General features: G+C 35.7%; 1 protein-coding gene across 1 annotated transcript; it reads left to right on the forward strand.

Moving 5' to 3' along the window:
* Positions 1-11,338: 11,338 nt before the first annotated feature.
* LOC102661089 (protein MAIN-LIKE 1-like) lies at positions 11,339-13,255 on the forward strand. Its single transcript, XM_006601515.1, has 4 exons — positions 11,339-11,503; positions 11,617-12,276; positions 12,463-12,996; positions 13,103-13,255. Exons 1-4 carry the CDS (start codon positions 11,339-11,341, stop codon positions 13,253-13,255), a joined length of 1,512 nt encoding a protein of 503 aa, XP_006601578.1.
* Positions 13,256-13,911: the final 656 nt, after the last annotated feature.

Below are 13,911 nucleotides of genomic sequence, written 5' to 3' on the forward strand. Positions count from 1 at the left end.
TCAAAACGGAAACGCATTGGGCTAAAATGGGGCTAAGTTGGATTTTAGTTCTTTTCAAAACAATTTTCACCTCATTTCAAAAACCAAAAAATAGGTTTATGGGTTTTTGTTGTTGGTTTTACCCTAAACCCAAGAGACTAACTTCTACCTTCACGTTGCTTTCTCTCCCCCTTCATGTTGTTCTCTGTCCAACTTCTATCATCTTCTTTGTTGGTTCTCTTTGTCTGTCGTCGTCTGCCTCCCATCACCCACCACTTTCTCCCCCAAAGATTATTCTCTTTTGTCGCCTCTGCACTTCCCTTAGCCCACCATAACTTTGCACATCCATAACCCAAACACATTCACCACCCTTTGTCATCTCATTGTTTTCCCTACGCCGGTCAACCACTAGTGGTGGCAGCATCAAACCTTGCAACTTCGTCTTCTTTCATTATAGAATGACATCGTCACCCTTCTCCAACATTCTTGTCTCCCACCACCACCGCATGTTCATACAACACCAATGACGGCAGATTTGACTCTACGTGTGTGTGAAACCCTATGTTTTATCACCACCATCGTCGTCACCTTTGTTGTTGTTTGCAACATGGTGGGATTAGAGTCGACACAACGCATTGTGTGCTAATGTAATGGCAAAGTCATCAGGGTTGGGTTTGTGGTGAGAAGAATGGAGAGTGCACTCAGGAACATGTCTTGATTCTTGTTGATTTTGGGGCTAATTTTTCTTTTTGATTCTTGTTTGAGATCTCTTGATTTTTAGTATTAATTTCTTATGAGATTTTTGGTTTCCCTTATTCATCTTCATTTCTTGTGTTGATTCTTGTTTGATGTTGTGTAATAATTTGTTTTTGAGATCTTTTGTTTTCCTTTTTTCATTGTTTGAGATTTGTTGATTTTTAGTATAGTTTTCTATTGTTAATTTTTGGATTCATGCAAATTCATAAAGAACATTCAATTTTCTTTGAGTTCTAAAAAGTTCATAAATGTTGATTTTGAAATTAATTATGAGGTTTCTTTTGTATTTTACAACAGTTTTCAAAATTAAAGTTGAAATTAAAAATTCAAAACTGGATTTGATTTTCAAATATTTTAAAACTGAAAATGTAAAAGCACCTCAAACGGGACCTTATATATCAATATTGAGTCTGTATTTATTCAAATAAAGTTGCAAGACGTTAGAACAAAGGAGAATGTGGATGAAAGTTTGAAAAAAAAAAGACAAAAAAGGCTTCAAGTCCCACATCGCTCAGGATAAACACTTGAATAGTGTTTCACTCCCTATATATAGAGAGCTCCTTTCTTCATTTTTCCTTGTCCCAGTTGAGAAGCATTTCCTCAACTTTTCTTTCTCCCTCCCATATTTCAGCCGATGCATTTCTGGCAAACTTCTCCCTCTTTTTTTCTGTCGCTCTAAAATTTCGGTTAGCTATAAGAGTGACTTTATAAGTCATAATTTCGGTTGGCTATAAGAGTGAATTTTTAAATCATAATTTTGGTTGGCTATAAGAGTGACTTTTTAAGTCATATTTTCAGTTGGCTATAATAGTGACTTTTCAAGTCATACAAGAGGGTGTAATTCTAGAAAGGTTCCCTCAGTGTAGTGGGAATCTTATACAGTGATCTGGACTGTTTTATCTTGGGGACTTCGTGGTTGTTAGTCTGCTTGCACAATTTTTGGCAGTGCCACGAAACATCTTAAAGAAAGCGACATTGTCCGCGACTCAGCCAATAATTTTTTCAGTTTGCCATAAACTATTGTGACAACAATTTTAAGACGGTTTCGGTTCTGCTATAGCTACCGTAGATATTACTGGCTCGAACAACAATGACCTCAACAAACATTTTAGGTTTGAAGGGTATCATTTCAAACGTTGGCAACAAAAGATGATGTTTTCTTTAACTATGAGAAAAGTTGTGTATGTTTTGAACACTGATATTCCGATGGTACCTGAGGATGCTGAGAAGGAAGTGAAGGATAAAATGACTATGGAATTAGCTCTCTGGAATGAAAATGATTACCTATGCAAGAATTTCATTCTGAATGGGTTAGCTGATGATCTCTATGATTATTATAGCCCATATAAGTCTGCCAAATTAGTTTGGCTGGCTCTGGAAAAGAAGTATGATACTGAGGAAGCTGGGACTAAAAAGTATGTTGTTAGCCGCTACCTCAAGTATCAAATGACTGATGATAAATCAGTAGAGTCTCAATCCCATGAGATACATAAAATTGCTCATGATATCATATCAGAGGGTATGGCATTGGATGAGCAATTTCATGTTGCTGTCATCATAGACAAGCTGCCTCCTGGCTAGAAGGATTTCAAAAACCTTCTCAGACATAAGACCAAAGAATTCTCTTTGGAGTCCTTGATCACACGTCTGCTCATTAAGGAAGAGGCACGTAGACAAGATCAGAAAGATAAAGAGTTGGTTGTGTCTCACAACAACACTAAAAGGAAGAACACAGGTGCAGTTCTGAAGCCTATTGGCAAAAAATTTAAGAATCAGAACCGCAATGTGAACAATAACTCCAACCGCAACAAGAACCCCCCAAGGGTCAGATGAATGGTGGGTAGACACTGGCGCCTCCTGCCATGTCTGCTATGATTGTGCTATGTTTAAAACATACACGAATGTTGAAAATAAGAAAGTGTTGCTGGGTGATTCCCACACCACTATTGTTGCAGGAACTGGAGATGTTGAATTGAAGTTTACCTTTGGAAAGACTTTGATTCTCAAAGATGTGATGCTTACTCCAGAGATGAGAAAGAATCTGGTTTTTGGTTTTCTTTTAAACAAGGCTGGGTTTACTCAGACCATAGGTGCAGATTTATTTACTTTGACCAAGAATGGGGTATTTGTAGGGAAAGGGTACGCCATGATGGCATGTTCAATTTGAATCTTGATATTAATAAAGTTTCTCCTTCTGCTTACATGTTGTGTGATTTTAATATCTGGCATTCTTGACTTTGTCATATAAATAGTCGTTGCATATCTAACATGAGCAACTTAGGTTTTATTCCAAAGCTATCTTCAAATCACTTTGAAAAATGTGTTTTTTGCAATCAATCTGAAATAACTAAGAAATCACATAAATCAGTAGTTAAAGAATCTGAGCCATTAGATTTAATACATTCTGATATATGTGAATTTGATGGAACGTTGACCAGAAATGGAAAACGATATTTTATCACTTTTATTGATGACTGCTCTGATTATACATATGTATATCTTATGAAAAATAAAAGTGAAGCGCTTGATATGTTTAAGTTATTTGTAACAGAAATTGAAAATCAATTCAATAAGAAAATTAAGAAACTTCGAAGTGATAGAGGCACAGAGTATGATTCCAGTTTGTTTAATGAGTTTTATAATTTGCATGGAATCATACATGAGACGACTGCTCCATATTCACCTGAAATGAACGGTAAAGCTGAAAGAAAGAACAGAATTTTTACAGAATTAGTTGTAGCTACTATGTTGAGTTCTAGTACAACATCTTTTTGGTGGGGCGAAATTTTATTAACTATTTGTTATGTGCTAAATAGAATCCCCAAATCAAAAAGCAAGATATCTCCCTATGAGATATTAAAGAAAAGACAACCAATTTTGTCTTATTTGAGAACTTGGGGATGTCTGGCCTATGTAAGGATCCCAGACCCCAAGAGGGTTAAACTTGCAAGTAGAGCCTATGAATGTGTGTTCATTGGTTATGCTATTAATAGCAAAGCGTATAGGTTTTATGACCTAAACGCAAAAGTGATCATAGAGTCAAATGATTCTTATTTTTATGAAAATAAATTTCCTTTTAAATTAAGGAATAATGGGGGTACTTCATCCAGTTATCTTCCTGCTATTAGTAGTGAAAATCTTGCACAACCAGAACCAAATATAGAGCCTCGAAGAGGTAAGAGAGCAAGAATTGCTAAAGATTATGGGCCCGATTATATGGCCTATACATTAGAGGAGGATCCATCAAACCTCCAAGAAGCTTTGTCTTCTTTGGATGCTGACTTGTGGTAAGAAGCCATTAATGATGAGATGGATTCTTTAGAATCTAACAAGACCTGGCATTTAGTAGACTTGCCTCCTAGTTGCAAACCAATTGGTTGTAAATGGATGTTAAAACTGCTTTTTTAAATGGTGAATTGGAAGAGGAAATCTATATGGAGCAACCTGAAGGGTTTGTGATTCATGGACAAGAAGATAAAGTCTGCAAGTTAGATAAATCTTTGTATGGTTTAAAAGAAACACCTAAGCAGTGGCATGAAAAGTTTGATAAATTAATAGTCTCGAATGGGTTTAAGGTGAATGAAAGTGACAAATGCATTTACTACAAATCTGTAAATAATATTTGCACTATAATATGTGTATATATCGATGACCTTCTCATATTTGGTTCAAATATTCATGTAGTGAACGATGTGAAATCATTGTTGTGTAACAACTTTGATATGAAAGACCTCGGAGAAGCAAGTGTAATCCTTGGTATTAAGATTACTAGGTCAAAAGAGGGAATTTCTCTAGATCAATCTCACTACATTGAGAAGATCTTAAAGAAATATGACTACTTTGACTGTAAACCTGCTAGTACACCATATGATCCAAGTGTAAAACTGTTTAAGAACATTGGTGAAGGTATACGACAAACTGAGTATGCAAGTATCATTGGCAGCCTTAGGTATGCCACTGATTGTACTAGACCCGACATAGCCTATGTTGTGGGATTATTATGCAGGTTTACTAGTAGACCTAGTATAGAGCACTGGCACGCTATTGAAAGGGTAATGAGGTACCTTAAAAGAACCATAAACCTTGGATTACATTATAAAAGGTTTCCCGTTGTACTTGAAGGATACAACGATGCTGATTGGAACACTCTTTCAGATGATTCCAAAGTAACCAGCGGCTATATATTTAGCATGGCTGGTGGTGCTGTTTCTTGGAAGTCAAAGAAACAGACTATCTTAGCTCAGTCCACTATGGAATTTGAGATGATAGCACTAGCAACTGCTAGTGAGGAAGCAAGTTGGCTGAGAAGCTTACTTGCAGAGATTCCGTTATGGGAAAGACCAATACCAGTTGTGTTGATCCATTGCGATAGTACCGTGGCTATTGCAAAAATTGAGAACCGCTATTACAATGGTAAGAAAAGATAGATACGTCGTAAGCACAACACTGTTAGAGAATTACTCTCAACAGGAGCTGTTAGAGTGGATCACGTACGCACTGATGATAATTTAGCAGATCCTTTGACGAAAGGATTAGCTAGAGAGAAAGTCCATAACACTTCTTAAAGAATGAGACTATTGCCCTTACTGGGATGATCATTCATGATGGTAACCCGACCTAAATGATTGGAGATCCCAAGAACTAGGTTCAATGGGTAATAACAAGTTATGAAGTGATATGAGATGAACATGCTGTTATAAGTGAAAGCAGCATGATTCCTGAAGTAACAAGAGGATGAGTTATGGAAAAAAAATTCGTAATTCTTAATGAGATCTATACTCTATGTTGAGTGGAGTACCTAGGCTACAGGAGTACTCTTGATAGACTCACCTATGTGAATGTTGAAGTGGGGGCCGCTTCATATGAAATTTTGGGCAAAAATTTCTAGAGCGTTCACTATACCGGGATAGACGTGCATGGCCTTTAACGCACGGACTTTATAGAATACACCTATGAAAAGGTTATGTGTGATTTGATGTCGGAGATAGAGTTCAAGACTTCGAGTCACTCTAGTAAAATCTGAATCTTACTCACTATGCAAAGGTTCAAGTTGTATGACACCTTTGTTTATGCACAATTTTATGAAATCCTCAAAAATCTTCTTTTCAAATTTCAAGTGGGGGATTGTTAGAACAAAGGAGAATGTGGATGAAAGTTTGAAAAAAAAAAGAAAAAAAAAGGCTTCAAGTCCCACATCGCTCAAGATAAACACTTGAATAATGTTTCACTCCTTATATATAGAGAGAGTTCCTTTCTTCATTTTTCCTTGTCCCAGTTAAGAAGCATTTCCTCAACTTTTCTTTCTCCCTCCCATATTTCAGCCGATGCATTTCCGGCAAACTTCTCCCTCTTTCTTTCTATCGCTTTAAAATTTCGGTTGACTATAAGAGTGACTTTTTAAGTCATAATTTCGGTTGGCTATAAGAGTGTCTTTTTAAGTCATATTTTCAGTTGGCTATAAGAGTGACTTTTTAAGTCATATTTTCGGTTGGCTATAATAGTGACTTTTCAAGTCATATTTTCGGGTGGCTTTAGAGTGACTTTTCAAGTCATACAAGAGGGTGTAATTCTAGAAAGGTTTCCTCAGTGCAGTGAGAATCTTATACAGTGATCTGGGCTGTTTTATCCTAGGGACTTCGTGGTTGATAGTTTACTTGCACAATTTTTGGCAGTGCCATGAAACGTCTTAAAGAAAGCGACATTATCTGCGACTCAGCCATTAATTTTTTTCGATTTGCCATAAACTATTATGACAACATAAGATATTTTAAATGTACATAAAACAATATTTTTTTTTCTTCGTAAAATAATAATTACAAAAAAGTTATTATCTCAATAAAAATGTATTTATAAAAATGTCTATATTTTGGAAGTGACATAAAATATCTTTTCTTATAAGATGTTATGAAACAATTTATATAATAATAATTAGTAATCACTTAAAATAACTCTTTCTTACATAAAATATTATGTAACAGTTTTATATAATAGTGTATCACATAAAATATTATTTTCTCATAAAATAATAAACTTTCATAAACATATTTTCAAGTAAATTACTTAGTAATATTAAATTCAGATTCATATTTGAAATATAATCTCTTTCTCATTTTTCTTTGACAAAAATACGGGATTCTTATGTTTCTGATATAATTCTCTTTTCAAATTTATAATAATTGAATCTAAAACAATATAATACAATCATAAAAATAGTACACTATTTTAACTAGAAAAGCTTTGTTACAAGTTATAATTTTTAATAATTAAAATAAGCAAGTTACTAACATTATAATGTATCTCACTCCCCTCTCTAGGATTAAAAGGATTATTCTTCTAATTTTTTCACCACACTCATTTGGTTCTTGCATGTTCTTATGTGTTCATCTCAAGTTCATCATTTTCTTTCCCCTCAATCTAAGAACAATATAGTATAACGACAATTTATGTTTATTAGAAACAGAATCAACATAGTAACAATATAAAAGCAACATTTCAATCATTCTATCATGCTTATAATAACAAGGAAATCTAAACACAAAAACTAAAACACATAATAACTTGATCAAAGCATAAAAACGAAAGGAAACCTTAACAATTTCATGGAAGAATACCATGGAAAAATACAACTCCATCCTTATATATTTCTCCTAAGCTTGGATGAAGTTGAAGACCTCCTCCTTTGTCTCCCTCAAGCTCGTGCCCACTACCACCACCAAGAGAGTGTTCCAAAACCTTCCTTCTATCTAGTTTTCTCTCTAATTTTTCTTACATTCCTCTATGAAAGTGCTATGAACTAAGACATGAGAGGTGATATTTATAGGCCAGGTTGGGAGGGAAGGTGATAAATAGGACTAATGATGATGCATGAGAACCCATAAGTCCTAATGTCCTATGGTTACTAAACCTTTAAGTTCATTAATCCCACCTCTTCATTTTATAACTCTTATATTTATTTTAATAATCCTATTTAACTTAATTAATTGAAATAGGAATTTTAATACTAATTATTCCGAAAGAAAAAAAAAATCGGCTTTTTTTAGAAACGATCAGATTTACTTCCAGCGTCCCTTTTCTGCTATCCGCACCCTCATCAGCTTTTCTTTTTATTGTATTATTTTCTAAGCCCAAAAGTTAACATCTTTTCATTGTAGGTCCATAATAACAACACAGAAAATAAGTAATAACTGAATTATTAAAACAATCAAATCTGCATAAAAAGCAACATATAATCATAAAATAATTGACACATAATCTAAATATCACACAATACATACAATAAAATATTTTAAAGGAATTACTTGCAATTTTTCACAATAATAATTCTTTAAAATCAAACAAGTAATATTTTAAAAAAATATTAAATTTCCTAAAACATAAATTCCTATTTGGTGAAAATTGGATGTTACAATTAACAACATCAACTAGACTGAAAATAACTCAGTAAAAAACCGATATTATCATATCGTGTATGGATGTTTACTATTTTTTTTAAAAAAAATTATACGATTACTAGTATAAGAAGTATAAAGCTTTTCTTTTATTAAAAAAAGAAAAAATAAAATTTTATTTTACGCTTTTACATTATATGATATAATATTATGTTATTTATGATATATATTATATTATATATTAGTTTATAATAATAATAATAATAATAATAATAATAATAATAATAATATAAATTATATTAAAATAATTAATAGTAAAAAAGGTATAATAGTAAATTTAATATTCTTTTACTTAAAAATTGCATGCACAAGCAATGCACAAAACAAAAAAATATTCTATAATTTAAACAATTAGTATATGTTGTTCTCCTTGTGTTGTATACTTTCGTAGGTATCAAACTACCCTTAGAGTCACATTTGAAAGGCTACATTCAGATTGTCCGGCAACACTAGTTTTATTGCCCCAACCTTTCAACAAAAAGAGTGATGCTAGGTGCACCCAGCAATTTGTGTGAAAAGACCTTTTAGCCCCTCAGTATTTTTTTAAAAAAATAACTCTCGCCTCTTTCTCTCCCGCGCCTACTTCTTCTTCCTTCCTCGGACCGTTATGCTTCTGCTTCTTCATTCTTCTGCTTCTTCTTCGAGATTCTGCATCTTCTTTGTTCTTCTTCTTCTCCGCGCCACGATTCTGCATCTTCTTCCCAAGTGAAGCTCCCAAGCGTTGCCGCCATTGTTGCCGTGATTAGGAGGAAGGCTTCTTCTTTGCGTTTCTGCTTCTTCTTCGAGGTAAGTTTCTCCTTCGCATTTTTGCTTCTTTCACCATTGTTGCCGGCGATGGCAGAAACCGCTATCGGGAAGTTGCTGGGTTGTTTACGGATCACTTGATCCGTAAGCATTTTCCGGATCAAGTTGATCCGGAATATGCTTACGGATCAAGTGATCCGTAAACTATTTGATAGTAGTTTACGGATCACTTGATCTGTAAACTACTCACAACTTCATTTTATTTGAAAAATTGCCAATTATTTGATACATTGTGAGCTTTTTTTGAAATTAGGAATTTTGATTATTAGGATCACCTCTGAATGTATGCTTAATATTTGATAAATAGTGTCATTTTGGAGAATATCTACTGTTTCAATTTGATTTAATACGAATATGTAATTGCCTTTGATGTAATTGCCACTTAGAACTGAATGTGGTATCAGAAATCTGATTCAAACGCCTAGACAACCTCAGCAAATTAAGTTCAAAAGTAACATGATTAGGACAAATCCCTAAAACTTGATTAAATGTTGATCCTTGAGAGAAAAAGGAAAATGGGAAATCATTGCTTCACCTAACTCACCTACCTAATGCCTATGAATTTCTTTTGCTCCCTCTAAAGCTCAAAGGCCTGCAATCATTTCATTCTTCAAAAAGCAGCCCAACCTCCTTTGCTTTGAACAAAGACATTGAATTTTATTCATGTCTTAAAAGGAGAAAACATTCATTATCCGGTGGTCACACTACTAACTTCAATTTCAACGTTCACAACATATTTAGGACTAGCATTATTAGCTTTTTATAGAACTGGTCAACAAAAACATATTGGTCAATGTGGATTATTTCTAGATAGAATGCTATAAGGATAATCAATTAGTGTATATAGAAAACATTTAGAGAGAAAGTTTTATGAGGGTTAGGAGAACAATTAATTCAAATCCTATAATGATTGCAGCTTTTACTAGCTGTTCTTATTTCTATTTCAGACTGAACATCAATATTGTTCTATATATTAATATATATTGTTCTTAGATGGAATTGTCACAAGCAGTATAACAAGGAATGGTCCTAGTTGTGGTAGCCAACAAGGGAGGGAATTGACATTGATATCATAATGAAGTGAACATGTTATGGAAATTGAATTAGTTTAAAGTAGTCTCCCCCTCTCTACGTCTTTAGTGATGAGGTTGCAGTGGGTTACTTCTACTAGAGTCCTCCAAATTTGTACATTTTAGTAAGAATTTAAGTCCTCTTCTGCACTTGTTCAAGTTAGCTATTTTATTCCTTCACTCAATCCTCTAACTCTCTCGGATTCGTAGTTGTTTTTGTCTTCCTCTGCACTTGTTCAAGTTCTTTCCCAGAATGGATTAGTAAGAATGGACCTAAAGTCTGAATATTTTACACTAGAGACCAGTACTAATTCTCAAATAACTAAATTTCAGCATAGGACAAGGAATCATAATTGAGAATGATTTTGTCTATCATGATGTGAGAGTTCACAAAGATTTGGTGTCTATCATGATGTGGTTCTGTCTTTAGTTTTAGTTCATGGATTGAAAATGACTCAGCTTTGTTGACCCATCTTGCTAACATTTTCTTTCAAGTCTTTGTTGTTAATTTGGCATGCCAAGAAAGTGTACGAGCTCGAGATGCACACACAACAACAAAACTAATCCTTGTACTTTGAAATAAACTCAACTTTGATGCCTCCTATGATGACATCTCCTTTTCCAACCTTAGGCACCAAAGTAACTAGCACAACATCGTCTTCTTCAACTTCTAAACAATCGAGCACTTTCGATATCCCTACCTTAAAACTTGTTACTTTGATATTATGGCCTTGTCCATGGAACAAATTAACAAAAGTTCCCACAAACTCTGTCTGATCTGGTTCACTCAAATTATCTTCATCATCATTAATATGAACATCAAACTTTACATATTTATCACTCCCATGTCTAGAACAATTCTTTGGTACTTGCTTATTCATGAAGGCTTCTCATGAACAATTCTTTGGTACTTGCTAGCTTATACGAAACTTTTCATGAACCACAAGTGTACATGAAGGCTAGATTATATGAAACTTGCTGATGAGAAGACTTATCATCATTAGGGTCAAGTATATTGTAGTTTAGATCAACCACGTGAAATTTGCGTTACTTTGAGTGAATGAAATTGGTGATTGAATTTGCGGTACTCATTTGCAGATCATGGTTAGGACCAGAGGATTAGGTCGTGCCTTAGGTTAGGTTACTGGCAGAGGTGTGGGCAGAGGAGATCGTGATGATTCCAATGATGCTCTGCAGCGTCGACGGCCTACTGCATCCGCACGGAGGCAGTGAGTCGCTGTGACTGTGGCGCACGATGAGCCAGATGTTCAGGATGACTCGATGGAGGCACCAGCTGCTGTAGAGGACGTTGTGGCAAACATTCCTGCGGACACAGGCGCAGAGGCTGTTGAGGATGAGCATGAGGGATTTCCGGGTGGTCCGAGCGACCCATCCGTGTTGACCCAGTATGCGGATCACGTTGCTTGCAGCGTATGGACGGGAGAGGTATTTATACTATTTATTTTTAGTTACTTGTAAATTATACTTTATGATTGAAATTAGTTTTCCTTTAAATGATGATTTTAACGAATTTTGCGTTCCTTTATACTTCAATTCAGGAGCGTCCTGAATTGAAGCTATCCTCTCATGGGAGGAAGGTCCACAGTTTAGGCAGGCCTGCCCCTGCCATTGAGGGACTTGTTGCTGAAACAGGACTAAGTCCTCTGATCACGTGTTCGGTAGACACCGGCGATCGAGGACTTTTGTCCGCGTTTGTCGAGCGGTGGCACTGGGAGACGTCTAGTTTCCATCTCCCGGTGGGAGAGCTCACCATCACGTTGGACGACGTGTCCTCGCTTCTTCATCTTCCCGTGATTGGCGACTTACACGCTTTTGAGCCCTTGTATGTGGACGATGCGATTCAGATGCTGGTGGACTTATTGATGGTCTCTGTAGAGTCTGTTATGGCTGAGACAGCCCAGTGTCGTGGACCATACGTACGCCTACAATGGGCACGTGATATATATGAGCGCCGATGCCAGGCAGGTCATTGGACAGCTGCGGCTCGCGCATATCTACTTCATCTTCTGGGTTGCACTCTATTTGCTAACAAGAGTGCAACCAATGTCCATGTTGTCTACTTGGAGGCCCTTCATGACCTCAGTATGACGGAGAGGTACGCCTGGGGAGTGGCTGCTTTGGTGCATATGTACGACCAGCTGAACGATGCATCTATGAGCCACAACCGACAGCTTGGCGGTTACATCACACTGCTGCAGGTAACAAATATGTTTTTTATTCGTTCAGCCTCAACAATGTTCAACTTTAAATTTTGTTACACTTTCATTATTAATGTTTATAATTTTGATGTTACATCTGTCGTGCTGGATTTACGAGCACTTTCCGTTAGTCGCGGACTCCACTGCTGATCAGGAGTACGACGAGGATTCTCCGCGTGCGTGTAGGTGGATTGCGACCAAGAAGACCGTGAAGAGCATTCGTACGCCAACGTACAGGGAGCACTTGGACCGACTCCGGATTCCGGATGTCTGTTGAATCCCTTATGGGGAGCACCGGGAGGTCCGGGACTTCCACGTCAGATTGTGCTATTCCGGTCTCTTGCGCTGGGGTCTGTTGCTGTTTATTACCGAACGGAGAGGGTCGTGCGGCAGTTTGGCTACACGCAGACCATTCCTGCTCCTCCTGTCGATTCATGGGTCTCGTATGATGATATACACGACAGGTGGATGCACTACGAGGATCATATCGTTCCAACAGGTGAGGTGTGCGTTGTGTCAGACCAGTGTTCCAATGACTACATGGATTGGTTCTTCCGCATCTCCCATCCTTTCATGACACCAAGCCACGCATTAGATCCTCTGCCTCATGGTCACGCCCTGCAGCCCCGAGTCGTCCCTCAGGCCCCGCAGACGGATATCCCTCACGTGCCGGAGCCAGGAGCATCGTCGACATCTGCAGAGGAGCCTAGACATGCAGTGGTAAGTAATACTAATAATTTACGTCATTTACCTCAATATTTGCATAATAATTTGTGTAATCAGTTTGTTTTGTATGTAACAAGAAGTTTTTGATGACATTGCTAAGAGGTTGGAGCGCCATCTGAGTCTAGGGGTGGTCACGCCTGGCTCATCGACACATGAGGTGATCGAAGAATGCCTCAGGTTGGCCAGGAGTGTGACACAAGACCATCTAGTATATGTTAGGTCTAGACGCAGGCAGCGCACGGATCAGGCGTAGTTTATGTACATATTTTATATTGATATTCCATGTATATACATATATTGTACATGAACCCATTTCATGAGTATTGTTGGTTTTATGTATTTTCATTAGTAATGTTAGTTTTATTTATTTCCATTGATTGTGTATTCCATTTGAGTCTATATACACGCGTGTTATTAAAATGGTCTAGTTAACTTAGTTATAATATATGTAAATTATTATAAATGGTCTAGTTAACTTAGTTTACCAACTAATAAATAAAAATTTGAAATATAATTGAAATAAAGAAGTTGAAAAGGGTGTAGAAAAAAATAAATTAAACAAAAAATGGACATCATGAGTAGAGGTCATACAAAAAATTAAATTAATATTTTCGTACAAAAAAAATTAAACAAAAAATGGACATCATTCGTTATCTAAGATCCTTATTTTATATAACATACTAATATTTTTAAATTCTCTTATAATTACTATTTTTCCACTTATACTAATGATCATGTAAAAAAATGTATTATAAAGTAGTTAGTATTTTAATTTTTAATATAATACTAATTATTTTTTTATATTCTTTATAATATTAATGATATGATTAATTATAAAAATAAAAAATAAATTAATGATGATAATATTAATTTTATAAAATTATTATTATCTTTTATATATTTATTGAT

This window comes from Glycine max, chromosome 17 (assembly GCF_000004515.6).
Source record: "Glycine max cultivar Williams 82 chromosome 17, Glycine_max_v4.0, whole genome shotgun sequence".
Lineage (NCBI taxonomy): Eukaryota > Viridiplantae > Streptophyta > Magnoliopsida > Fabales > Fabaceae > Glycine > Glycine max.

What these genes read in the sequence shown, in the direction of transcription:
- LOC102661089 (XM_006601515.1), top strand. Translation starts at nt 11,339, where the DNA reads ATGGAGGCACCAGCTGCTGTAGAGGACGTTGTGGCAAACATTCCTGCG. An exon ending in GCAGCGTATGGACGGGAGAG is followed by an intron (nt 11,504 to 11,616) that starts GTATTTATACTA and finishes ACTTCAATTCAG; the next exon opens with GAGCGTCCTGAATTGAAGCT. An exon ending in AGGAGCCTAGACATGCAGTG is followed by an intron (nt 12,997 to 13,102) that starts GTAAGTAATACT and finishes GACATTGCTAAG; the next exon opens with AGGTTGGAGCGCCATCTGAG.